The sequence below is a fragment of the Talaromyces amestolkiae genome (genome assembly GCF_001896365.1).
Source record: "Talaromyces amestolkiae strain CIB chromosome Unknown scaffold28.1, whole genome shotgun sequence".
Classification (NCBI taxonomy): domain Eukaryota; kingdom Fungi; phylum Ascomycota; class Eurotiomycetes; order Eurotiales; family Trichocomaceae; genus Talaromyces; species Talaromyces amestolkiae.
Genome location: NW_024468064.1, coordinates 303,537 through 330,340, shown reverse-complemented (window position 1 = coordinate 330,340; position 26,804 = coordinate 303,537). Strand labels below are relative to the sequence as shown.

At 47.9% G+C, this 26,804-nt stretch overlaps 6 protein-coding genes across 6 annotated transcripts; 3 read left to right on the top strand and 3 right to left on the bottom strand.

Moving 5' to 3' along the window:
• Positions 1-681: 681 nt before the first annotated feature.
• Positions 682-2,484, top strand: BHQ10_010051 (uncharacterized protein; the record flags this gene model as incomplete). Its single annotated transcript, XM_040872639.1, has 3 exons — positions 682-912; positions 963-1,383; positions 1,481-2,484. 3 exons carry the CDS (start codon positions 682-684, stop codon positions 2,482-2,484), a joined length of 1,656 nt encoding a protein of 551 aa, XP_040738553.1.
• Positions 2,485-2,607: 123 nt separating this feature from the next.
• On the bottom strand, positions 2,608-4,810 carry BHQ10_010050 (uncharacterized protein; the record flags this gene model as incomplete). Its single annotated transcript, XM_040872638.1, has 5 exons — positions 2,608-3,274; positions 3,347-3,798; positions 4,379-4,406; positions 4,467-4,695; positions 4,747-4,810. The coding sequence occupies 5 exons, from the start codon at positions 4,808-4,810 to the stop codon at positions 2,608-2,610; spliced, it is 1,440 nt and encodes a 479-aa protein (XP_040738552.1).
• A 607-nt stretch (positions 4,811-5,417) lies between these two features.
• Positions 5,418-6,477, bottom strand: BHQ10_010049 (uncharacterized protein; the record flags this gene model as incomplete). The annotated part of the gene is made up of 2 exons (XM_040872636.1): positions 5,418-6,324; positions 6,377-6,477. The coding sequence occupies 2 exons, from the start codon at positions 6,475-6,477 to the stop codon at positions 5,418-5,420; spliced, it is 1,008 nt and encodes a 335-aa protein (XP_040738551.1).
• A 3,068-nt stretch (positions 6,478-9,545) lies between these two features.
• BHQ10_010048 (uncharacterized protein) lies at positions 9,546-18,961 on the top strand (the record flags this gene model as incomplete). The annotated part of the gene is made up of 7 exons (XM_040872635.1): positions 9,546-10,169; positions 10,238-13,714; positions 13,768-13,831; positions 14,549-17,082; positions 17,133-17,926; positions 17,984-18,221; positions 18,269-18,961. 7 exons carry the CDS (start codon positions 9,546-9,548, stop codon positions 18,959-18,961), a joined length of 8,424 nt encoding a protein of 2,807 aa, XP_040738550.1.
• Positions 18,962-21,908: 2,947 nt separating this feature from the next.
• BHQ10_010047 (uncharacterized protein) lies at positions 21,909-23,381 on the top strand (the record flags this gene model as incomplete). The annotated part of the gene is made up of 2 exons (XM_040872634.1): positions 21,909-22,911; positions 22,972-23,381. 2 exons carry the CDS (start codon positions 21,909-21,911, stop codon positions 23,379-23,381), a joined length of 1,413 nt encoding a protein of 470 aa, XP_040738549.1.
• Positions 23,382-23,929: 548 nt separating this feature from the next.
• BHQ10_010046 (uncharacterized protein) lies at positions 23,930-25,654 on the bottom strand (the record flags this gene model as incomplete). Its single annotated transcript, XM_040872633.1, has 2 exons — positions 23,930-25,211; positions 25,269-25,654. 2 exons carry the CDS (start codon positions 25,652-25,654, stop codon positions 23,930-23,932), a joined length of 1,668 nt encoding a protein of 555 aa, XP_040738548.1.
• Between the last annotated feature and the right edge of the window lie 1,150 nt (positions 25,655-26,804).

Here is a 26,804-nt window from a genome sequence, read left to right as displayed (position 1 = left end):
TGCGCAGAATATTATTGAGAAAAGACCTTCATCTGCACAGAACCTGCTTAATTCATTTCAACCTCTTCTTATCAGCGGTACTTGGGTTCTGGATTACTGCTGCCTGTAAAGGCGCGCAAACACGAGGACATAACATAGACTACATTGTCCAATAACCTCTCCACCTCGCTTATTTAGGTCAGCATTAACTTTTTGTCTCTGAAACATCATGACTGCCCAGTTGGCTCTGAATGGTTGTTTGGTTGATGCTTCAGCCTTCGGGTCCGATGAGCACCCCGAGACCCCGGTATACCACCCCGAAACCGAAGCTAGAGGCGGGTTGGGTGGGKCGATGGGCAGTGCACTAGCGGGACTCGATGGTACTAGTGCAGAACTTCACTATAATATCATAGTAACTCGTAGTAAGCCTTTTGAAGCTGGCCGGGGTGCCGAAGCATCAGTGGAGCCCGTCACTGTGGAGTGTGGGCCCCATGAAGGTAGATTTAGGGTTGTTCGGGGGGGTTACTTCATAAGTATATTGTAAGTTTACGAGTGCCTATCAATTGAGGCTTACCTCTGGGCTATAACAACAATGGTTCTAGCTGTTCAAATTCTTCTTGCCTTTGCGACTTGTCTCTATAGAATACTTTTTTTATCATTTATATTCTTCTATATCATTGCTCTGTTCAGAGAATCTCAAAGATGCATGAAAAAGACAAAAGCACAAACACTACTGAGGCAGCGGTGCCGCCATCTATCAATGAAACAACCACAGCGTTGGGAAGGCCAGAAGCGTTACTAGAGAAGAGCCAACACGATATGGAAAGCTCCACGAGTGAAGAAAGGGGCGACGAGGATACGGTGTATCCCACCGGTCTCAAGGCCGCGTCAATAATGCTTTCTCTCTATTTAGCTATCTTCCTCGTGGCATTGGTAAGGACTACTCCATTCACTCTGGGACAAAACTTGACGGCATTTCCTAGGACCGGACAATTATTGCTACCGCTATCCCACAAATTACCGACGAATTCAATTCTCTGAGCGATATAGGGTGGTATGCAAGTTCCTACATGATGACCAGCTGTGCGTTTCAGCTCTTCTACGGAAAACTATATGTCTTCTATCCCACAAAATGGGTTTTCCTCTCAGCCATTATGCTATTCGAGATTGGGTCTGCTATTTGCGGAGCAGCACCCAACTCAGTCGCTTTCATATGGGGGCGATCGATTGCCGGGTTTGGCTGCTCCGGCATCTTTTCCGGGGGTGTTGTCGTGATGGTCCATACAATCCCGCTCTCGAGGAGGCCCTTATTCCAGGGTCTTTTCGGTGCCATTTTTGGCATTGCATCCGTCGTTGGCCCGCTTATTGGAGGAGCATTCACTACTCATGTCACTTGGCGCTGGTGTACGTCTTGAATTCCCTCTTTGTCGCCTTCCCTATATCATTTGTAGGTTACTGAAAAAAATGTTTGTTATAGGTTTCTATATCAATTTACCCATAGGTGCTGTCACTGTGGTCATTATAGCTCTCCTGATAAAAGTGCCGCCCCCGGAAGAGGCTGGTAAACCATTCATGTTCCAGCTACGCCAGATCGACCCTATTGGAACCTTGGTGTTCGTTCCCGGCATTGTATGTCTCCTTCTAGCTCTGCAATGGGGCGGCTCTACGTATCAATGGAAGGATGGCTGTATTATTGCTCTATTAGTCCTTTCCGGCGTTCTTCTCTTGGCTTTCATAGCTGTTCAATTGTGGAAAGGTGACAGTGCAACCGTGCCTCCAAGAATCATCAAGCAAAGGAGTATCGCAGCTGGATTTTATTGGGCCCTCTGCTCGGGATCTGCAATGATGGTAATCATTTACTTCCTGGCCACATGGTTCCAGGCCATTGAAGCAGTGACAGCCTATGATTCCGGTATACGGCTTCTGCCATTTGTTCTCTCTTTGGTCACAGGGAGTATAATCGGCGGCGCCATCACTTGGAATGCAGGCTACTACACGCCGCCGCTTATCCTCGGAACCATCATCATGTCTGTTGGTGCAGGGCTTCTTACTACATTTAGCGTCAACACTAGCCAGCCCAAGTGGATTGGTTTCCAGTTTATCTACGGCTTTGGGCTTGGACTAGGCCTGCAGGTGCCAGCTATGGCTTCCCAGACTGTCTTATCGAAACAAGACGTCCCCATTGGCGCCTCGCTCATGTATTTTGCCCAATGGCTTGGTGGATCTGTTTTTGTCTCAGTGGGCCAGAAGTTGCTCAGTAATAAGCTCGTATCCGGTCTCCAAGAAATTCCAGGATTTAGTATTGTGTGGGTGACTGACACTGGTGCTACCAATCTTAGAGATATCGTGCCGCCCGAATCTCTAGCTGAAGTCCTCCAAGTATACGACAAAGCCCTCGTTGAGGTTTTTGACGTTGCTGTTGCTCTTTCCTGTGCTGGGATTCTCGGTGCTGTATTCATGGAGTGGAAAAGTGTAAAGGCCCAGAAAGGGAAGGAAGTGGTATAGAGTTTTTCTTCTGGTTTCTAGTCTTTGTACCAGTGTATGACTCTTTTGTTTCCTGTATTTTATTTCCATACAACTAAGTGTCACGGACAAATGAGTCTTTCGGAAATCAAGAAACCCTTGCTTTCAGCCAAATATTCTTGAGCCATTGCTATTTGCAAGCTGTTGCTCATATTCTTTGAATAGCTCCGACCATTGCTCCCAAGATAACGGACTAACCTCTGCGTACAAGGGATCGAACTGCGTGTTGTCATCGAAGTCAGTGCCAAGGGTCCCATTGTACAGCTCGCTGCCTGTCGGGTGGAAATTGTGTAACGTTTGGTGGTTAAGAGCTGTGTCATCGGGTTTTGTTCTGAAATCTTTCCTCGCTGGTAATTTCAGCTGCAGCGCTGTAATGAAGTGAGGAGGATCAATATTTCCTTGGTAGATGCGACTTAGATGAGACTCTCGAACCTCCCAGGCTCGAATAGCTAGCTTGCCAATAGCTAGATACAAAGCATAATCCTCAGTAATTAATTCTTTGTGCATGTCGTATACTTGTTGCACTTGATCCCATGCTCGATCAAAAAGGTCACCGGGAGGCTGACGACGTATTTCGCTTAGAAGATATATGAAGGCATCCAGTTGAAAGTGGATGTTCACATGCCATAGATAGGGCTTCAAGTTTCCCATGGTATGAACCAATGTATCGTTTTCGATCATTTGCAGGCTAAGGTTGAACAACATATCCCGCTCTTCTTGTGGCATGGTAGCACCGCTTGCTTTCCAGTGACGAGGATGATGGGCCGTCAGTCTTATGTTCATTATTATAGACCTAGCAACTGCCAGGCACAAGAAGTGTAGCGGTATTAAACGATCACAATACTTCAGATATTTGTCCTCTAGTCGAGATTCCAGTTCGCTTATTATCTGGTCCTTAACAGCTGGCGAAGGAGCGCTGAAAATTTTCTGATATCCGCCTTCTTTGACAAATTTCCCAATCTCATAGGTGATAAGGCAGAATATCATCTCGGTTTGGTACTTGTGCTCTAAAGGCTGCTCGCTCATATTTGGGTTCAGGTCACTATCGTTGATATTGGCAGGKATATTCGTGTCGAAAAAGTTAGCCACTACCGAATTCTTTAGACCAGATAGCTGCGCATTTCTGTTGTCTAGGAGGACAATTTGCCACCAGACACGTCTTCGCATCTCGGCCTCAAATATTGGCAAGCCAAGCGACTTGCCATCAGAGTGTAGTCCCATCCTTTGGCCAATTCGAATCGCAACACCGGTCAAAATCCATAGCGAGTGGGGGCTGTACTTTTGCCTCATTGCTATCTGTTAACAACAAAATCAGTTTTTTGAAATATGGTTTTAAGCTTCGAATTATGATTTAAAATACCAGCAGCAATACAAAGGCCTGTAACAGTACCAGGTCGGAGGACTCAAGAAAACCAGCTCTTGATAGAGCTTGTTCTGTAGCAGTTAAAAATCGAGGGAAAAGGTTAGCCTTTGGTTCTCCCATAATGCTTTCACATTCGTCACTGCTTAGTGAGCATATCGCGGTTGTATATATAGCAAAAAGGAGAGCCTCTGTATTTGGTTGCAAGTTATCTAGGTTCCCAGTGGCATCCAGTATCTGGACTTGTAAAGTGGGTGCGTGGATGACTTTTGATAGCGGATTCACGTTGTCTAAAAATGCCTGCCATAGCTTGAAAATCTGTACAGGCTGGGGATGTAACGAAGCTATGTCCTGGTTCAGTTGGGTTGATCCAAGGAGAAGAAAGCTAGCATCTAGACTCGAGCGTTCTGTGGGAGTAGCTTGCTTTGGTTGATATGGCGTTTCCAACGAGTCTCGTAACTTTTGCAAGTTAGAATTTTAAATAAAAAGGTACTTAACAGTAATTGGTCTTCAAACCTCATCCGGAAGGCTCATCCATAACGCACTGGGCAGTGTTAACAGCCAGTAAACCTCGATATGTCAGGAATTGCCTGAGGCAACATACTTGTCAACATAGCGGGATTTCCCTTGATCTACGACCAACTTCCCTTCCCGGGACTCATGCGACACTGGAACTGTTGTAGAGGGGCTTCCTGAGCCAAAATATTTGCCAGTTTCCGGTCGAGCACCCTGTACTTTTAGTGCCTCCTCACATCTCTCCACTCGAGATTGTAGGTCGGTCTTTCTTTTCCTAGGCCGCGGTGGTGCAGGCACCGAAGCGATACATTCGACACCTATTTTGACGCAGCCAGCGCATGGGTCATTACGATCACATTTGACCTTACGTTTCTGGCACAGGACGCACGAAAGAATTCGAGGAGGGGCGATCGGATCAGACGAGGTGGACATAGAGAATCGTGGCCGCTGGATAGAGGGCACTGTCAGCTATCGAACAGATTGCGGACATACAAAGGATCATCCAGATATTGAACTATAAACATACAGAGCCAATGCTAGCTAACTATCGCATAGAAAAATCTGTGGACGTCATATTTAGACGTAGCACTAGAGGTATTCGACCTCGCCGATACGGGCGAAGTCGAATACCCAGCTAACTAAGTTAGTATAGTGCTAGCTGATTAATCATGTCATGAGAAAGTGCTCCGCCAGCTCAGGCGATTGGCCAGCCCTAAACATGACTCTCTGAGTCGACGTGACTACTCTTGATCTTGATCAAGGGAGATTCAACTGCTAATCTCTTATGAAATACTGATTAATAAAGGTAGGTTTATACGAACATTTGTTCAATTGCCTAAAGCTAAAATGATGTCACATTTTCGGACATAAAAGTAAAGTTGAAAATATACAATCTGAAAGCAGGTTCAGAGAAAGAAATAAAAAAAAATCGTAGAAGTTATTCGAGCAGCTCAATAGCTGTTCTCAAAGACTTGAATCCGGAAAGGAAATTGGATACACGTCAGGGTCCACTATTGTGCATTGAACTTTGTAACAAGCTTTAAAAGACAGTGGTGGTGATGACGGTGGTCACGGTAACGACATCAGTAACAGTCACGACATCGACGAAGGAAGTCACCGCAGGAGCGACGGAGGTTGCGACGGAGGTGGCAGTGGTAGATGAAGCCGGAGCCACAGTTGAAGGCGAGTCAGTAGCGGATGCGACAGAGGTAACAAGTGTGGTAGGAGTAGCAGTCGCAGAAGCAGCGGCAGTCGTAGCGACTGCAGTAGCAGAACCAGTGGCAACAGCGTCAGTTGCAGCACCGCTCCACAGAGTCGGTCCGGGAATAACGTAGGTCGACAAGGATTGGTAGATGTTGACCAAGATACCGGGGTCAGTAGGGGTGTACAGCTTTTCACCAGCGGTTCCAGAGGGACTGGCGGTTCCGCTGCCAGTGATCTCCAAGTTGATGCATTGAGGGTAGTTTTGGGCACCGTCTGTGTTTCCGGCGGAGTGAAGAGCAATGATTTCGTGGCGCAAAACATAGTTTCCAGGTGCGATGGTATCAGGGATGGTTACAGTCCAGCTGTTGTTGGCGGCGATAAGTTGGTCTGAAGCCCACGTACCTGGGACGGTGGTGTCGTCGATCAGACCACCTTCGTCAATCTTGACGAAGTCTAGAGTAGTCTTGTCCACGGTAGAACAGTTACCGTTGCAGTTGGCGAGATAGCTGATGACGGGACCGTGATGGCTATCGGGCCATGTGGTCCACTGGAGCTCGACAGTACCTCCTGCGGCGACTGAAGCGGAAATTGCTCCAGGTGTGGCATTCTTGTGGCAGATGATGTCTGCATTCGTGTACTCACTGGGATCGACGAATCCCAAGTCAGTTGCAGTAGTTGCCCATCCAATGACAGCGGGGGGGTTGGACTCGTAGGGAAACTGAGTCACAATGTATCCAGAGTAGCTGATTCACTTGTAAGAATTTCTCTTGCTTCAATAAAGGTATCACTACTTACGATTCACCATCGATAACGATGTTTTGCACATAACCATGGCCAGCAACAGTGGAGGCCAATGCTAGAATAGCAGAAACAGCAGCGACTTTAGTGGAAGGCATCTCGTCAACGAGTTTTTGTTAAAGGTAGAAAAGGTAGGTAAAAGAAGGGCAAGGAGCAGGATTGCTTTGTGGTTGTCAAGAGACAGAAGAGAAGAGTCAAGTGGCTTCGATCAACGAAGTAATGAAAAGAATGGTATGAAGAGGAGTGCGCTGGAAGTGAATGACCGCTGATTAAAGGTTCTGAAGAACAGGAAGATCTCGCATTTTTATATTCAATCTCTAAGAGAAGATCATGATAAACGCCTGCTAGTGGGACCGATGTTCCGAGCTCCTGTCATTTCGCCTGAGCAGGGCCTGGGCCTAAATGGGATGTTTGAAGCACCTATAAAACGAGAAATAAGTACTCATAAACAAATATACACTTGGCTCTTGTTTAGCCTATATTGAAACTCGGTCAAGCATGCAGCGATCAGTCGAATGTGCTGGCCGTCCTGGCACCAATTGACCACCATGACTGGTGGAAAATATGGATTATTTCGTCATATTCAGATCTCATCGGGTGCAATTAGCTTTTTTGTTTCGAGTGCCTCTACGAGGACGGTATAAATGGAATTAATTGGATCGGTTGGTCCAATTGCCCACAAATGTTTGAAGTGGATGAAACGAAGTGGATGGCCGCCGTCGTGGTTGATATAAACGTAAGGGAGCACCTTTGGTCCTAGCCAATTACGGACCGCGCCAAGACGAGCAATTGTCACACCAGCCATTCTCTGACACCACAAGCGCCTGCTGTTATGTCAGGATGGCGCGTAATTTCGGCTTCAAGCTTGTACAAAGGGTATGGTAACTCTTGGTTTTTCTTGGTATAATATCTCATTCATAAACTGATGGAGTTCACTCGCTACGGAACCTTCAATTGTCCAGCCAAACGATATGAATCAGCCTTTTCCATGTTTGCACCGATATTTACCCTCGCTTCATCTCTATAAAACAATAATTGCCGAAGTAATGTTCTTGAGAATCGACCCACAGCTTGGCGAAACAGGTTGCGTGATTCGTTTCTGATTAATGACTAGATTCGGCACGACAGGGGTTCTGGAATGAGTCCGGCACGGGTACCTGTGTTATATATATTGGGTCAAGAGCAAATGTCACTAAATGATATCTGATAAGGAGAGCCGGCCGAGTCTATTGTCTACCTAGATAATTAGTCAAAGTCAGTATTTATCTCTCGGTCGCCTGGATCGAATTTTGGGGGTTCTCTCGGGTTTTTTCAGCATCCTCACCAGCGTCGACCTGTGTACCTTTCCTCATAGACAACATACTATCTTAAAGTGCACGCAATTCACGCATGACGAACATCTTGGCAGATATCCTAAGCGGAACATCGGTTTTCGAGCTCGAGAAGTCACAAAATTGATGGAGTTGTGTTGCATTTTGCTTGAGCTGGAAGGTGATCATCATCTTGGCTCCTCGATTGAGGACATGCAAATGCATTTTGTAGTCCGTTGTGAGTGACATAAGGTGCGCTGCAACCCCAAAGTATTACCACGCAGTAGGCGATTTCTCAATGGCTTTCAATAAGTGAGCACTTGATCACAAGATCAAGGGATGGCACACTTCAGAAAACAAACATGGTGTCACATGACTGAGGAGCAGAACTTCATTTCGAGTGAAAGCAACTTCTGTGTAATCTCTGGAATGCCCGAGAGCCATGTCTAGCGTGCGTAATATGTGCCTGAGATTGCGTCTTGTCTTTTGGTAGAAGCCCATGGAACGTTCAACCTTCTTTCCAAAACAACAGTCATCCATGAGTTCCGCGCTGACTGGTTGAGATGATTGAGTCATCGGAATGCTGATGCCTGGGCTGGCCTTCCGAGGCTGTTGGAGCAAGGCACGGGGTGGCACGTACCAGTAAAACCTGGATATAGGATCCCCGGATAAGAGCACAACCCGACCTGTAGCACCTTAAACTTGAAAAATCTTTGTTTCCCCATACAAGTGTGCTTTATACCTGGCTATCAGAAATAAGCACATTTGAAACCAGGCTCTCATACAAAAGTATTAATAACGAGGTAAGTGGGGGGGGGAGGGGGAGGAAGGGTTATTAGCCAATTATCCGTACATAAGATACCCTAAAATAGTAAGAGCTTTAGCATATCCATGATAATATAATTAATGTTTAAGAATATCCACTTAAAATAGTAATTTCTACTAACAAATCCTACTATTTATATAGACTCGATATTAACACCACCTGGGCTATAGCACATCTTTGGGCTGTCCGAATCAGGTGCTTACTATGTATACCCAGGGTTTACTGGTACTATGTAGTATGTGCCTTCTCTGTGACCCGTCGAAGAGTATTTACTACGGGAAGCACTCTGGTTGGTCTATCTTTGGCTAAGAGGACTAGCGTGACACCACCCGCTATCCGCGGTCTTGGCAGCTTACATAACAGCAGTTCCTGCCTCAGGCGATACTGTGTAGTAATCCATGCAGCCGTGCGCTGGTTGGCTGCTGGCTCTCTCACCCGCAAACTCAACGGTTCCAGAAGGAAATCTCCTGTTTGCCATCACCCACCACGGTGCCTGTCCCTGTCTCTGTCTGCCAAACAACACCAACCACTAGATTGGTCTTGGTCAAGGCGGAAACAAAGTCCAGTGTTCAACCGCTGTCGCTCTCCCCTGGTGGTGGCTTTGCGGGCTATCAATCAGTACTCGTCGAAGACACATTCTACCCCGTTCTCTCCGATACGAAAGCGTTGAATCCGATTGATTCATCGTCGACTTAACAGCCATCTTAGTATCGACGACACCGTCCCACACCGACATTCCCGATCAAACAATCTCCACCCGTACACTTCGGTACTCTATCGATCGATTCGCGTTGCTCTTGATTTTTTGTTTCGCTGCTGTTTCTTATTCGACATGCCTGTTGATTGTTTGCAATAAAGAACATTCCTGGTTCGTGGGTGTCCGGATCGGTTTCTCGAACTAGATAATCTCTCCGGTCGTCAAAGAGATATTTACGAACTTGAGTTGGCTTTATTAGCGAAAAAACCCTCCTTTGGAATATCTCGATTTGATACTGTACCCCGTTCATCGGCGCGACGGGATCAGACTAGAATGAAACCCCCAGAAGCTTCGTCGCCGGTGTTTGCTACTTTGGATCCCACAGTGCTGGACACGGAAATGAATGGCATGTACCAGGATGGCGAGATGGGATTCATGAACGGCGGCGATTATCAGCACATAACACATGATGCTGGAAGGGAGTTCGACGACATATTTGCCCGCTCACCTCAGACTACCGACAATAGTGGACTATATGTATCCCCTTCCGAGGTCTCTTTCAAACGGCAACAGCAGAATTCCAACTCTCTCAAACGCCCCCTAGCCTTTTCTTTCGACTCCCCGTCGGACTCGGTAGGCGACAATTCGAGTCCTGGTTCGTCCACAGAGTCTTCCAGGGACCATGCTCGTAATTCCTCCGTCGGCTCAGCTGTACACAGTGACGGTGCGATCAAGTTTGAAAATGAGGAATGGCAAGCATTTACAATGAACAAAGACAATCTGTTCGGCATGGATACCGACTTCAGTGGCTTCGACTTGAAATATACCGATATCGAATCCAGCAACAGGGTGATGGACTCGGCGTTCGACTTTGATAGCGCAGCCAGCAGTCCTATGCCACCAAACAATGCCTCTCAGGCAATCAAAAAGCAAAAGAACTCAACTAAACAAGTCATGGTAAGATTTTCTACAGTTGTAAAAAATCATTCAGTATCGCTATCTAACAACTTTCCCGGTGCTTACAGACACATGGCTCGCCGCTCTTTCCTACCAGCTCCAGAGAAGCGTCTCCGATGACACAGAGGCTACATCCTAATACGCAATCTATTTCCTCATCGCAATGGAGCGGTCGCTCGCCTTCTTCGGTTACAGACGATATTTCTGGAACGGTGGCCAATGCTACCTTCGCACATAATGCATCTTTGCTTTCAAATGTGAACATGATAGGTCAAAACGAAGTACAATTTGGATTACCAGACTATTCCATGTCTCCATTCTACGCCAAATCAGTGGCTCGCGTTCCTTCTCGTCCAATCTTGCATGTGCACCCAACGTCTCTCAAATCCCGGGTTGAAACACAAATTCCGATTCGACTTACTATGTATCCCCTTCCTGCTGGCGTGAAAAAGCTTCGCCTACCAACACATACTATTTCAAAACCCAAGTTCCTGGCAAAACCCGAAGTTGGTTGCTCCTCGGACATCCTTGAGCTGCATACGAGCCTCGTCTGTACGAGTGCGATGCAAGATAAGTCCAAATTAGAAAGGGCTTACGCAAGAGCTCGCGGGGAAGTTGTCAAACGACGCACATCCATTGTTTCCGCCTCTACGGATGATAATCAGGAAGACAATGAAGACAAACCACTGGAAGGTGGCGAGGTCAAAATCTGCCAAGGATGTATACAGCGTGAGAGGAAACGTGCTTCCAGGAAGAAACAGCGGAAACCTGGTGAAGACGAGCTTTTCCAAAAAGACGAGGACAAAAGAGTCATTGTTTTCAATACCAATGAGATCAAGGAATGGCTGGAACCAGCTAAGGAGTCTACTGTCACATACACCCCTCCGGGTGCAATGCAAGTTGAGCTACCTATGCGAATAGCATGCTACTGTCGGCATCAAAATGAGAAGAATGGCTTTCAAGTCATCTTCACGATCAAGGATTACCAGGGCAATGTAATCGCTCAGGCAATGACCAATTCGATTATGATCACAGATGATCACAAGACCCATGCAGCAGGTTCGAATTCTGCAACTGCTCCTAGCAATGCTCTGAGCGAGGGGACGCAGCTGCCTGGTACCAGCGTATTCATATCTAATTCTCCTCAAGAGTTGGCAAAGGCTCCGGTCGGTGGACAACATCCGTTTCGTATATCTCCCAGTACAGATTCTCAAGTGATCTCGCAACAAATGGCTGCTCAGTATGCAACTACACCAGGATCTTTCGCGAACATGCCGCAGAATAGCGTAACCTCATCTACATCGCTCACACCACGCAATGGCTCTCGGCAGACATCTCCGATTGAGTACGCCGGTCCTTCAAGCAAACGTCGGAAGCACAGTAGCTCCGGCAAGCTACCGACGGGATTAACCATGACGAGGCTTGATAGTCCTCAAGCGAACACTTCCACTAGTTCCACCGTGAATGGTCAAGGACCCAACAGTCACGGATATTTCTCACCGACTGAAAGGCCTTTCGCTACGCCGATTGGTGTCTCTGGTCCATTCAGCAATGGCCCGCCAACCCCAAACAACAACAACGAGAGCTCATATTTCAATGCTGTCCAGCAAGCCCAAAGTTTGGATAATCTTGCTCAACACTTTTTGTCAACCCCTAGCTCGGCTCATGCCAGTCGCCCAGGTTCACCAGGATTAACTGCGTCGCGCAACGTCTTCGCTGAACCGACGCACAATTCTTCCACTGGGCCAAATCCCGTCAATCAAGCTTGGCCTCACCTGACAAATGCAGGAAATCGTTTGCCAACCATCATTCACAAACTTGTACCCGCCGAAGGCTCAACAACCGGAGGGACAGAGGTCACGCTTCTGGGTAGTGGATTTTATCCAGGTATGGAGGTCGTCTTCGGCGATACCCTAGCTACGACAACGACTTTCTGGGGCGACAAGTGTCTGAACTGCTTGACACCGCCGGCTCTGCAACCTGGTCTTGTGCCGGTTGTCTTCAAACATGAGCACCCTACCTTTGGTCAAGTGCCCCAAACACAACCAATTCTTCCTAAGCAACAACACTTCTTCCGCTATGTTGATGATCGCGAGCTTCAAATGTACAGATTGGCGCTGAGCATTCTAGGTCAGAAATTACGAAACCCTTCAGATGCTTTTCAGACTGCTCAGCGGATCATGGGAGGTGATCAGGTCGCCCTGTGGAACCTACAGAATGATATTCAAGGAGGAAGCAGTGGGCAGCGGCAGATCCCTAACCTGAACGTCCAAGGCCAGACGAATGACCTGGACTCAAAGATGCTTACCTTTTTAGAGTTCATTGATCTAGATGATAGCCCTCGTGCTCCAAGGTACAACTCGAAGTCATCAAGTGGTCAAACTTTGTTACATTTTGCTTCATCATTGGGCTTGACAAGATTCGTGGCTGGACTTCTTGCCAGAGGCGCCAACCCAGATGTCCAGGACAAGAATGGCCATACACCGATGCACTTCGCTGCTCTGAGCGGACATGCTCATATTGTTCACCGTCTCAGACTCGCGGGTGCCGATGCCATGACCAGAAGCATACGAGGATTCACCTCGGCCGATATCGCGACTTCATTACCTGCTCATCAGGCCGCACTTATTCCTGCTCGTCATTACCGGTCTCGCAGCGTCGGTTCTTCACCTTCTCTACGTCGTCGTCCGAGCAGTTCTGCTTCTTTGAACTCTTTCTGGGAAGCTTCTTCGGCATCTGAATCTTTCAATCTCATACAGGACCAGTCAGATGATGAAGAGGCGACCGAATCAGATGAGGATGAGACCAATGTTTTCATCTCGTCACGACGCTCCAGTATACACCAAGATGCAGGACCTTCGCTATTTTATGCTCGTTCCCGCGAGGGCAGCGTCCACGTTGATAGCGTCAATCCGGATGTCACACCAGACGAAGAGACAGTGGCCGGAGCTAATGTGGCCCCGCCTGCTTCTCTAGTTGCATGGCGCAACCAACTTGCAACTCAAATCAACCAGTTTCAACAAAGCGTTGGCAGAGCATTCCCTAACCTTCCTGCTCTTCCCCCAATGCCACCAATGCCTGCCATGCCTACTATGCCGGCCCTTCCTGATTATCAGGCGTATCCTATGATGCGGCGCATCAGCAATCTTGTTCCTCATAGACCCGGATCCTCGTGGTCCTCCAAGGACGGATGGTGGGAGATGTTTACCGGAAACTCTTCACCAACTGCCGCTACTGAAACTGCGAATGAGCCACCTGCGTACGACGAGTTGTACCCACATCAAGAAGCTGACGAAGATCGGGATCTTGAGATGAAAAAGAATTCGCTACTTATGGCAGCTACAGACGCAGCGCTTGATCGGCACTTTGAAGATCATGCCGGCCCATCTAACTCAAATGGCGAGACAGAATCAGAAGAGGAACTCACTGACATCCGGATTGGCCGCAAGACGGTGATTTCTCGTCAGCAACAGGAGCAACTGAAGAAGCAACAAGCTCGTAAGATGAAGGGACTACGAAAAGACAAGAATCTTTTCTTCTTCTGGGTAAGAATTCTTCCAATTTGTCAAAGATAATTTTGCTAACAATGGTCATGTAGATTCCAATGTTGCTTCTCTTCCTAGGTCTCTGGCTTCGAAATTTCGTGCCTGGTCTGTGGGAAGGTATTTCCGAGGGATACGAGTTTGTCAAGACTCGTTACATCCACCGCACTATTGCAGCCACACCATAAAGTGGCTTTGAGACGAACTACGGTGCCTCATTTTTCTACTTTTGTCCTTTTCATTCCTCCCCTGATATCTAATATCGTTTCTTCCTTTTGTACCTTTGCGATAGATATCCTTTGTTTGGAGCGAGCGGATTTTCACTTCGGTTGCATGCAGACAGATGGGAGATTAAATCGTGTTCTTTTCCCTGCTACTGGTTTTGGTTCCCCCTTAATGATTCCCTGAATGTTTACGGGTCGTGAGATGTCATGTACATATTTTCTACGTATTATATCATTAGCATTAGGTGACGAATCCATTTAGTCCTGATATATTCCGTGTACTTTTAACTGATAGCCGCAATTATGGCTTAAGTACAAACAGGGTTAGGGTTATTAGTAGCTGCCAAGATGTGGTCTGTGCGCAGATTGCGGAGCTTCTGGAGCATCGCAACTCCGCAAAACATAAGGAGGACATCTTTGATTGACGAGACCGCGATGGTGTCTTGAGAGACGTAATCTTTACTTTTCCTTGGACCTGGGAGGAAGAATGGACCCAACAAATGAGACCGGTCTGAGCAAGGTTACTGGTATACCTCTCCTTCTACACAATGACGGTGTTGCGCCGATAACTAACAACAACGTCTTTGTGGTGAATATACAGTCTCATGCACAGATCCCTCCGGCCTCTTCTCAGACGTCCAAGCTATCCTCGCGCCCAGACTGCCACTTAAGAATCTTCATTGGAAATCTCCAACTCGACCCGCTCGTTCCATCGAATCGCTAAACATTGACCTCGTCGCTACACACCCACCCGCATCCTCAGACGAAAAGAGGTCATCCAATGACTCCACGCCAGGCGCAAGTGCGCCTCTTCGACGGCATCAAATCCCCGGTCTGCGACAGACGCCGTACCTACGGATCTATCTGCTGAAATGCGACGATAACGAGGTGTACAAAGCGTCGTCTCGGAAGTTGATTCGGGACTGGATCAAGACGCATTCATTCTCGTCACAGACCAGCAGCACTAGCACCAGCACCAGCGGAGCAGGAGTGGGAGGGCAGGATAATCACGATGCGTGCGAATGGTTAATACTGCACGTCCTCCAGGATGGCGACGTACCCGAAAAAGCGACCTCGAAATGGCCCGGTCGAGGCTCAACATCCGTCCTCGAAAAAGTCAAGGCTGATTTTAACGGCTCATCCAAGACGAGCGTCGATAGAGTCGTGCAGATCCGTCTTCCTAAGAGCACTGGCAGCAATAAATCGCAAGACCACGGTGAATTCGTAGATCAACTCAACGATCTAGTCGACAAAATCAAACAAGCGATCCTAACATCGTTCGATTTACGGGTTACGCAGTATGAGGAAGATATTCGTGAAAAGGATTCGCAGCGAAGTCTACCCGGGTGGAATTTTTGTACGTTTTTTATATTGAAGGAAGGGCTTGCAAGAGGGTTTGAGAATGTGGGTCTGTTGGAGGATGCACTAGTGGGATATGATGAGCTTGCGGCTGGGTTAGAGAGTGCTGTTACTGATTATTTGGCGGGAACGGGGGATCGGCATGGTGGAAGTTTTTTGGATTATAGTGAGGATAGTAAGGAGAAGGCGTTGAGTGCGCTGGAAGCGTCTAGGCAGCAGAAGACAACCCAGGACGATGAGGATGATGATTCTGGGGAGGCCGAGACTGATACGTCTCTGGATCTCGCTGAGGAGTATTTCCCTCTCGACAGCTCAAAAAAACCGTACAGGGAAATGATTTTGGCGAACAACATCTCTGTTTTTGATTTCCGCGCCTATGTCTTCTCACGACAGTTGAACCTGCTGCTCAAAGCTGCCAAAGCACCGTATCTACAAGGCAAACAAGATTCGGCCCCGACTGTTAAAGGTGCAGATGATCTCTCGTTACTCGCTGAAGTATGTGACAGAGCGATGGAATTTATCATCATGGCTGCGAGGACTCTTCGATATGACATTGAACGCGCATTGTCAGGAGTCACGGAGGAAATGGATGATGCGCAGAAGACAGCTGTCATAGATGATCTAGTCTCGTCATGGACATATGCAGCGTCTTGTCAGATTCTGTCTCAAACATCGACGCCTTCACTTACTCTCTCGGAATCATCTCTACGAAAGACGGGCAGTGCCTTGACCTCACCTGCGGTACCAGCTGACTCCAGAGCAAATATCCCGAAAAGATCCAGCTCGTTGATTAGCGCGAGCACAGTTCCTGGCAAACAACCCCCAGCAAATAAAACGGGGGTTGAAGATCTCGCCTCGGGTAGAGGTGAACTGTATCAGTTGGGAAGAGGGGTTCTTGAAGAGATGGGCAAGCGACGCGGTTGGGCTCATAGATGGGGAGATTTTGATCTGCTTTTTGACGAATCCAATATTCCCGGTGATGATATGGAGGATGTCTCGCTCGATGACAGTGACGCGAATGGAATAGCTGAGAAAGCCAAGGACCCGGCTGCCGTGACTTATTACGCCAACAATCTATCCTTGCCAATTTTGCAGAAGTCCTTGCGGTCCAGAAAGAGTTTTTACGCTCTATATGAAATATTTACAGATTACATGTTCCGCCATTACATCTCTGCCAACCAAATTCGTTCCTCTAAAGCGGCAATGACAGATATTGCCGTCCTCCGATTCCGTCAAAAAGACTACGAAAGTGCTGCCTACTTCTTCCGACAAATAGCGCCGTTCTACGAGAGCAGCCATTGGATATCGATTGAAGGCGCAATCTTGGAGCTGTATACTCGATGCTTGAAGGAGCTCGATCGGAATGATGAATATGTGCGCCATATGCTAAGGCTTTTGTCACAGTATGCTTCATATACTCAGTCCAGTCTCTCCCCTCGACAGAAAGCATCCGTCGCTGCGTCTGATACAAGCTTTGAGAGTAATGTCGGTCCATATGTTGAGGAGCTGTTGCAGGCGTCGAAGGCTATTACGAAGGAAGTGAATGTTCCTTTGTCTAGCTTTTTTGGTGATCTTGTGGTTGATCCTGAGATCAAGCATTACGAGAACAAGGATGGATTTCAGATGCATATTAGATTGCGGTGCTTGTTGGATAAGGATATAGTGGCTGATTCGATCAAAGTCAGGCTTGCTGGTGCGACTGGGACAATTGCCAATGAAGTTTGGCTAGAGAATACGGGAGATATTACCATAAAATCGAAAACAACGAGGTTGTCGATTGATTCTTCGGTGAGTGAATCGTTCCCCGTTTCAGCTTCCAGTCGTTAATAGTACTTTAGACAACCTTGCAAGGAAAGCTATTCGTCGATCGTATTGAGATTCGAGTTCAGAATCTTGTGTTCACATATACTGGACACGGTAGCCCGGCAGGTCTTCCGCCTGGTTTCAGGGAGTCAGAACCCGAAGCAGAGACCCGTCCATTCATCTGGTGCTATCCACCATCACACGGTCTTGAAGCAAAGCTTGCAGCACCGCGTATCATTAACCTTGAGGAACTGCGGACCCTTGAGATAGAGTTAAATAGCGGACGCAATAACATATCGAAAGGATTGCTTAGGATTCGTCCAGCAACTGCTGGTCTTCGACTACGAACGTCAGAGATTACCGTTATCGCAGGGGATATCGAGATGACACCAAACACGGAATCTGGAAGTATCGACTTTACCAACCTTGCGCAAGACACTTTGATCCGATTCCGCATTCCTTACACCGTGGATGAAAACCATACCATGCTATCTGCGAGACTTGAAGTCACCTATGAGACTGATGCTGGCCGGTTTACTTACATATCCACCAGTTCGATCATATCCACGTTGCCCATAAGCGTCAACGTGCAAGACATCTTCAGAGACGACGTTCTCCTTTCTCGATTTACGGTGAGCCCGGCGATGCTAGTTCCGCTGCGGATACTAGGCTGTGACATTCCCGAATCAGATGTCTACGAAGTCCAAAGCGGTGTAAGAGGACCTCTAGCACTGGACGTATTCCCCAAACAACCGGCATCTATAATATACAAAATCAAGCCCAAGGGTGGCCGAGCGCCAGCGGTCAACGCGACTGCGAAACGCAATTCGTTACGGCTGACGGTCCGTTATACGTGCATTGATGATGAGTGCTTGTTATTGGTTAGGCAAAAGTTCAGCTCAGCTCTTGAGCAGAGTAAGTACAAGTCGTTGACGCGGCTGTTGACACCTCATATTGTGGATGCTTTTCGTGAGCAATTGTCGACGTCGGATATGGAGAGTATAGGTTTGCTGAGGGAGATGGATATGCTGGCTTACAAAGATGTGCATTGGGATACGGTGCTGAGCGGACTTCGAGAGTCTCTTCGAAAAGAAGTTCGCAGCTGGTTGATTAAATGGCATCAGGTAGGATATCCCCTCCTTGTTTCAAAGCTTTTTCTAACGCGGAACAGGAGAACGTCGTAGTAGGCTTACCAGAAGACAATGAATCCGACCTCGCTCGCCACATCGTCATTCCCGTTGAAGTCCCCGAAATTCAAGTCGTTCACACAGCCGAGCTCCGCCTATCAACCACAGATAACAATACAATCACCCACGCAGCTGTCGGTCATATGATCCCCGCCGAGCTCATCCTCCATCATACACGAAGATGGTGCTCCCAACAGACCGAAACCCAAGACTCAGGCGGCCAGCTCGAATTCGCCTACGAACTACACGTCAACCAAGACCAATGGCTCATCGGCGGCCGACGCAGAGGTCACTTCACCGCCACCGAGGGCGAAACCAAACGATTCGCCATAATGCTTTTACCGCAGAAAGCAGGGCATTTGTTGTTGCCATCAATTGAGATGAAGACATTCGTCGTCGGCGCGAGTTCTGCAACTGTCGGGGCGAACACATCTACAACCGTGACTGCCGGCCCAGCACCCTCATCATCAGTCACAAGTCCCTCATCCGCTACAACCACGAACATAGCCTCTGCAGCGCCATGGACGCACCAACAACGACGCCAAGTCCCCAACGAAGTCGACTACAAAAACCACGCCGAGACGATCCTCGTACTTCCGGATTTGCGGAAGACGACTGTCAGTTTAGAATCTGGGAATCCGGGATTGATTGAGTCTGAGGCTCGGGTTGCTGTATGATTTTATCCTTTCGCGTGTGAGCTCGATTGTGTATATAGTTTAGATACCAGAGTTGGTTTAGATGCTATCCAGCTTTTATAGACGGAGAATTGTGTTCATGAAGAAGACATCTTGATTGGCTACTTGGCCATTCCCCACATGAAGCTTATACCTTATTTATTCCATTTTTGTGAGGTTGAATCAATGATGGTTAACATTCTGGCTGAGAATTTAATGTCCAAAAGTTCAAAAAATCAGCTGCCTCAGGCAAAAACCAGATAAGACCTACGGGCGATAACGGAGGGGCAAGAAAAGTGAAAAAATAAGCATACTGTAGTACGGTCAATACGTAAATTACGCAGCAGCGATAAAGCTAATTTCCACGGCCAGCGCACTAAAAACCTCGGTACTCAACAAAACGGGCGGTGGCTTCCCCAACGAAACCACTGATACAACCTACCCATAGAACGGAGGATGCTAATGTGGCACATGCCTCTTTAGGTTTGACTTTCTACTGCTGCTACATTGGCACACATCCGGGTGGTTTGATCATGCAATCAGTTAATTTGTGGAAGAATGGACGATGGATAACGTGACTGTCCAGTGTCTACCTCATTTATCTTGGAGTTTGAAGAATAGCCATCACATGCGATCGTTCACTGTTCTGTATCTCGAGGCGATCGCATGCATGACTAATTGTGGTGAATCTAGCCCTAACTTAGGCATACCTTTCTAAGTAACTATCTATGAACATCAGGCATCCATCTCATGAAGACACGAACTCTTCAGAATGCGACTGACACGTGGAACTCTCTAGTACTAGTAGTACTTAAGATCCACGATCACTTATCCATGTCCTCAGTACGACTTGAAGCTTGTAAAATGTAGCATGTGATTTGTTTGCTGCTTCAGAATCTACAGATCTGAGCTTGTGGCGGTCCAATCAACGTGCTTGTATTTGATTAAGCCGATCTGTGGGACGCAGTGGTCCCTGGTAACGCGGGTGTATGGAAGCTTCAAACACCGCCAGTTCGAATAGATTTTTTTTGTTTTCGCCGAGCAGTCATGGTAAACATCACCCCAATCCCAACCACTTAGCCCGGAGCAACAAGCTGAGTCTTAGGAGGACGGTATTTCAGAAGTTCGCCCAAATTCCAGGTAACGAAGAATAAAGCCATTAGAGTAACGAGGGATGCCAAACCCACCGCCGCATTGAGTACGACCCGGGAAGAGTTGGAAATGACAACAACAACAACACAGACTGCTACAGCCGCGGCCCATGCACCCTGGGCTAACCTAGTAATAGCGAAAGCTAGATGGACGATACTCGGATTTGCACGATTGATGGCAGTGATGGCGACGGCCAAGAAGATGAACATGGCCAAAACAGGCCAAATCAACTGTTGAGGCCGCATGTGTTGATCATAGGACTTTCAGCGGCAGAACATTCTTCAGGTCGACGTCTTTTGGCCATCAAGTGAGCAAATGGCATGAAAACGTCTTGTCGTCAAATATGTGAGGGTCAATTGGACGCCATATTCGACGCGCTAAACCTATCTAGGTTCTTTCTGGATTGGGCTAGACCGCACGGAGACGAAAAGTAGATCATACATAGTACACAATACCGTATGGACAATTCATGTCCTTGTTCAATGCTCAGCACCTGAATGTGTAGCTGAAACTCGCATATCGACGACAATCACAGAATGGCATTGGCGTGTCTACAGCATGCATCTGACGAGCCTTTTCATCGACCAATATTCGGACTTTGACGTGCTCCATACGATCTCTCCACGACCAATCCGTGGCCGCTTCAAGGCCAAATGGAGCGGCCCGAGATCGGGCTGCATGAACAACATGACTAGTCTCGCGATGTATCAGGTCGGTCACCAGTGGCGTCTTTGACGATTTTCCGTCGTACTGATCGTGCGACACCAATGACCATTGAGTGTCTGGGCGAACCACGGACATTCCGAATGCATGGCGCAGATACTTGCCTGTTCATTGCTAGACTACATATTTGGTTCGGCAAGTTGACGATGAGTTCATGAAGCACGATCGCATGACAACACCGTGCAAAGGGCGGCCATGATCAACCGTGGCTTGTAGAACCTGATGTGATATTCATGACTTGACTGTGTTACGGTAACATGTAGTCATTTAGTCGAGTATCCTGACAAATTTGAGATTGTCCGTACCGTAACGAAGTATGAAGGATACCAGCCGGCGGACACTAAGAGCGGTTCCCAGAAAGTATACCACAGTATGCAGTGACAGCCAATGAATGACAGCGCCACTGCTCCATGCCGGCCATTCAACCGGGGCTTGGCACAACCACAAGCAGCAAAACCCTCAAGCACATGGCTCCAAACACCACGCACTTTTCCATCCCTTGTAATTTATTCAGCGATCTTTCCACTCATTGGTAAATCCAGTCCATGTATTTTTCTTCTCCCCGCTGCGTGGAGCTACCCCTGTCTTTTGCCCCCCAAAAGTTTCTAGCGATCTGTTGAGAAGCGTATGCTAGAGTTTTCATGTAAATTGCTCACAACCGGCCAATCAGCTTCCCCGATTCGATTCAATTCCTCCACGGCCAATACCGCTAAGATAAAGATAAGCAGATAAAAAACTGCCTGTAAGTAAATTACCAAATACAGCCCTTACCTTGGTACACTTTAGACCGTGGACCGCCTCCTTCCTTTTCATATGATTTTTCTGGAAGTATTTATCTTCGGATTTCTCTTCCCTCACTTTCTCTCTTCCTATCCTCTGCATCCGATCTCGTCGAAGCCTCGTCTTTCTTACTACCCGGCAAGAGTTCGAGCATCAAGCAAGTCTATCAACACTTGCTACTGTGCGTGTCAATCGCGGTTCTCATAGACGTCGTCCGTCACCAATTGCTCATACAGACAATAGCCATTGGCTAACGTCGTTGCAGATTGAAAATATTCACACACACAACCACAACATGTCGTCCACCGCCGTCCCCAAGCGCATTGCGCTTCAGAGGAATCTGACCGCCGCCTCGTCGGTGGCCAGCTCGAACTCTGTCACACCCTTCGACAGCCCTCGCCAATCACCTTCGAGCACGTCTTTGTCTTCGCTCGCATCCGAGGCCCAGGAGGTCAAGAACACAAAGATGGTGGATACCTACGGCAACGAATTCGAGCTCCCCGACTACACCATCAAGCAGATTCGTGACGCTATTCCAGCTCACTGCTATGAGCGCTCCGGACTTAGGAGTCTGTCATATGTCGCCAGGGATTTGCTCTGCCTTGGTACCACTTTCTACCTCTTCCACAACTTTGTGACTCCTGAGAACGTGCCCAATGTATATGCTCGCTCTGCTGCGTGGGCTTTCTACACCTTTGTGCAGGGTCTCTTCGGTACCGGTCTCTGGGTTATGGCCCACGAGTGCGGTCACCAAGCTTTCTCTCCTTCCAAGGTTCTCAATGACACCGTTGGCTGGGTCTGCCATTCTCTCCTTTTGGTGCCATACTTTTCCTGGAAAATCTCCCACGGCAAGCACCACAAGGCCACTGGAAACTTGAGCCGTGATATGGTTTTCGTGCCCAAGACTCGTGAACAATATGCCTCTCACGTTGGCAAGGCCATTCACGAAATCTCCGAGCTCATGGAGGAGACTCCTATCCTCACTGCCAGCAACATGATCTTGCAGCAACTTTTCGGCTGGCCCATGTATCTGCTCACCAACGTCACCGGCCACAACAACCACGAGCGTCAGATCGAAGGTCGTGGCAAGGGCAAGGCCAACGGTTACTTCGGCGGTGTCAACCACTTCAACCCTAGCAGCCCCTTGTACGAGGCCAAGGACGCTAAGCTCATTCTCTTGAGTGATTTGGGATTGGGTCTTGTTGGCTCTGGTCTCTACTATCTCGGACAGACCTATGGCTGGCTCAACCTGCTTGTGTGGTACGGTGTGCCTTATCTCTGGGTCAACCACTGGCTCGGTAAGTTTATCGCCTTATATTCAACTTGGGATAATGATTTTGATAGACTAACGATCGCAGTGGCTATCACTTACTTGCAACACACCGATCCCACTCTTCCCCACTACGACAACGAGTCCTGGAACTTCACTCGTGGTGCCGCTGCCACAATCGACCGTGAATTCGGTTTCATCGGCCGTACTTTGTTGCATGGAATCATCGAGACTCACGTCGCTCATCACTACATCAGCACCATCCCATTCTACCATGGCGATGAGGCCACCGAGGCTATCAAGAAGGTCATGGGCAAGCACTACCGCACTGAGGCTCACACCGGACCTTTTGGTTTCCTCAAGGCCATGTGGACCAGCGCCCGTACCTGCCAGTGGGTTGAGCCTAACGAGGGAGCTCAAGGTGAGAGCAAGGGTGTACATTTCTTCCGCAACCGAAATGGTCGCGGCTTGCCACCGGCTAAGCTGGCCAAGGCTTGATCGCAAACCATGATTGCAGAATGAGGACGAAGATTGATTGTTATTTGTGTTGATTGATGTTATTTTCGCTGCCTTGAAAGATCAGTAATCACCGATAGAATCCTTCGCCGGGTCGAAGAGCATCTCAAAACTGTAGATATGTGTCGTCTAGACAGAGGCGTTCAGGATACAATGCTATTTTTCGTTTCGTCCAAAGATTCCAATGTTTCATAGCATGTAACAAGATTATATAACAAGCTTGAAGTCTTGCGCAACGCAATCATTTTAGAGAAATAATGATCGGAAAGAGTATACAAGAATGATAACTTATATATGCGGAGGCAAACCAACTTTGCGGGGAACCTTGAAAGTCTAGGTCCTGACTTGCCAAAACTTGTTTTGATTAATCTAGTTGATCCAGTCTCTTCCGGATGATCCGTACGTATTTTAGTTGCAGGTTATATAATCAGAACAAAATTCCTGATCAACATATTATCTATTATATATGTATGTACATTGGGGCATTTGTATCTATTTACACTCTTATGGCTTTTATGCTTTTACGTCTCTTATGGATGAGTTAAGTCACTCGACAAAATACTGCGTAACCCACCTTTCCATATCTCGAATTCTAGTTCATTGTCATTTCGAGTGTTGCGTTGCGACTCGTCGTTGACGATCCCTGATGTCCACGGCGCAAAGACTAGTTTAAGGCGGCGCTTTGTTACTCGTTCTATTGGTCGTGTTGTAGCAGTTGTGGCGTTGGTGATGATGGTGGTGGTGGTGGTGGTGGTGGTGGTGGTGGTAATGGACGGTTTTGTAGGCGTAGAGTCGTGGTTGGCGGTGTCTGTTTGAGAGGGTATAGGTATAGATGATGGAGGAACAGGGGATGATTGAATTGAGACCTCCTTTGCAGTTTTTATATCCATCTGCGTTGTGCCGATTCCGTTTCGAAAAGGTGTCTGAAACGGCTGCACCACGGCAGCAGCACGAGATATATCAATCTCCTCCTCTTTTTTGAGTGCTATTCGACACGCAATCTGCGTAGACCATACAAACCCCAACGCAGGCGTCTTTTGCGACTCGTTGATGTCTGCTTCGTCGCCCCAGCCAGTGAAGAATTTCTGCTGGTGCGAGAGGCTCAGCGTCTCGTTTCGGACTGGGTGCCCGATTATGTATGCGCCGTCAAAGGCGTCGTCGTCAGCGGGGAGTTGCTGCGATGCGGATGGAGATGAAGGGATCGACGAAGGCGGTAGGGCTGGAGAGGACGATGGCGTGTGATCGTTTGCATCCATCATGGCAGCGAGCTTGGTATGTCTATTGAGAAGCGGGGTTTGACTACTTCTCGGAAATCGTCCATACGAGTGTTGAATTGGAGCATCAGCCATTCCATCAAACCGATCAGAGACTTGATTCGCAACGACGATAGCCACGTCCTCCCTCACGGCGAGATTGCGCAACATATGCCCTAGTTTCGCCAACTCGCCGGATCGCGCGGAGAGGCCTTGCATGCTATTCGAGGCATGTTCGGCGCGGTAATTAGCTGCTATGGAGTCGATGACTACGAGGCCAACGTTGTACCGCTGTATTGCGACGGGGAGTTGGTAGTTTAGGATGTGGTCTTGCGTCTCGAGGTCGATGGCTGTGATAGAAAGCACGTTTGCTAGTGAGGGTTTCTCGGCGGTGGGAAGGTTGGCGAGATAGGGATGCGATCGAAGGATTTGAGAAAGTCGGGGCGTCGAGAGTGGTGCTTCGGTGGATATGTAGATTGCTTTTCGGCCTAGGCCTTTGGGGGAGGCGAGTTGGGCGGCGAGCAGGAGGTTGAGGAGGAATTGCGTCTTTCCGCTTCCACTATGCGAAAGTCAGCAATTCCGACGTGAGCAAAGACAAGTAATGCAGTTGGTGTACCTCTCACCAGTAACCTCCGTCAAATATCCCGTCGGTATTCCTCCACCCAAAAGGTCATCGAGTACGGGGTCCAACGTGCTGATCGTATCCCATCGGGACAAATTCAATATCCTCCCTCCATCTTCACTCTCAACTACATCCTCACTATTCTCATTATTATTATACTTCCCCTCACTCGCGCCAAATCCCAAATCTGCATGCAACCCAGCAACAACATCAGCGCACAGTCGTCGCACATCAGCCGGCGGGACGTGCGCGCGTTTCGCGATTTCGAGATAATCGAGCGTTATCAGATCGACGGTTGTGATGTGTCTGCGTTCCAAGGGTGGGAGGATGTGAGTATATGGTTTTGTGTTGAAGGTAGGTAGGATGGTTAGGAGATCCATATGATTTATTTTAATGCGTGGGTGTGACAAGTGATCTTGTTCTTCGGAGGTGGAATTGATAAGTCGAGGTTATCGCGCGGACGCGCCTCACGTGGGCCAATCAGCGTTGTGGATTACTATTCAATGTAGATTTCGAGGTTTCGAGTCTTGTTCAGCTTCATTCAAGCAGTGATGGGTGTCACTTCTTCAACTTGAGTCATGATTTGCGGCTTTTTCTAGGCCTTGGACGTCTGCAGTCTACAATGATTGCTCACTTAGGGCTTGGTGCTGGCATTACCAATTTAGGAAGCTAGCTAGCCCTAATCCGAGGTTGACAACTCACACGAGCAACCTGAAAACAACGTTCATGACAAACAAAGAGAGTCAACTGGTTCTTGGTGAGGACATTCAAAAGTACAGAATCTTTGACCAACGAATCGATACATAAGCTCTGTGGGATGCCGGCATCGCCTTCTATTCCGGCATCCAAATGTCGTGGACGAGACATACTCCTCAGCCGGACTATATTTTTCGTTGTCCATGTTTATTCGAACTGGTACCAGGAGGCACCCTGAAAAATCTAGTATCCCACATGTATTGATTTCAAAGTGCTTCTAGGATGTGATTATCAATATCACCGCCGGCATTACGAAGGGATTCGGAGATGTGCCAACATGCTTTATTCTCTTTTGCTTAAAAGTTGACGGCGAGAAGGCTTACAAGTCCTCGCTCTGGATTATAAACTCCAACTATTTCTTTGAAAGACAACACATGGATGATGCTGGACCCATTTCGACATCTATCGATCGAGACGAACTTGGAGTCAATGATAGAACTTTATTGACTCCAGATGCCTTGCCTATTCCTACACTAGATAGCATTGTGCAATAATGCTGGCTGAGTCAACCAGTTGGCTATAGACGCAGAGATGGTAGTCAGATCAATGGCAATGAGAAGCTGCCCCATTTGACTCTCGATGCGAATACTCTCGCCACTGTTGTAGCATTGAACCCGGCCAGATACTTGGTGGCTAGCACTCTCTAGGAGCTTTGTAATCAAGAGCAAGAGTGTATGATATGGACACAGACAAGTCTGCCCCAAAGTCAGTACTAACCTTGAAACGGTCTGATATCTTTCAAACCCGGCCAGCAACAATATGACAATCGGCTAG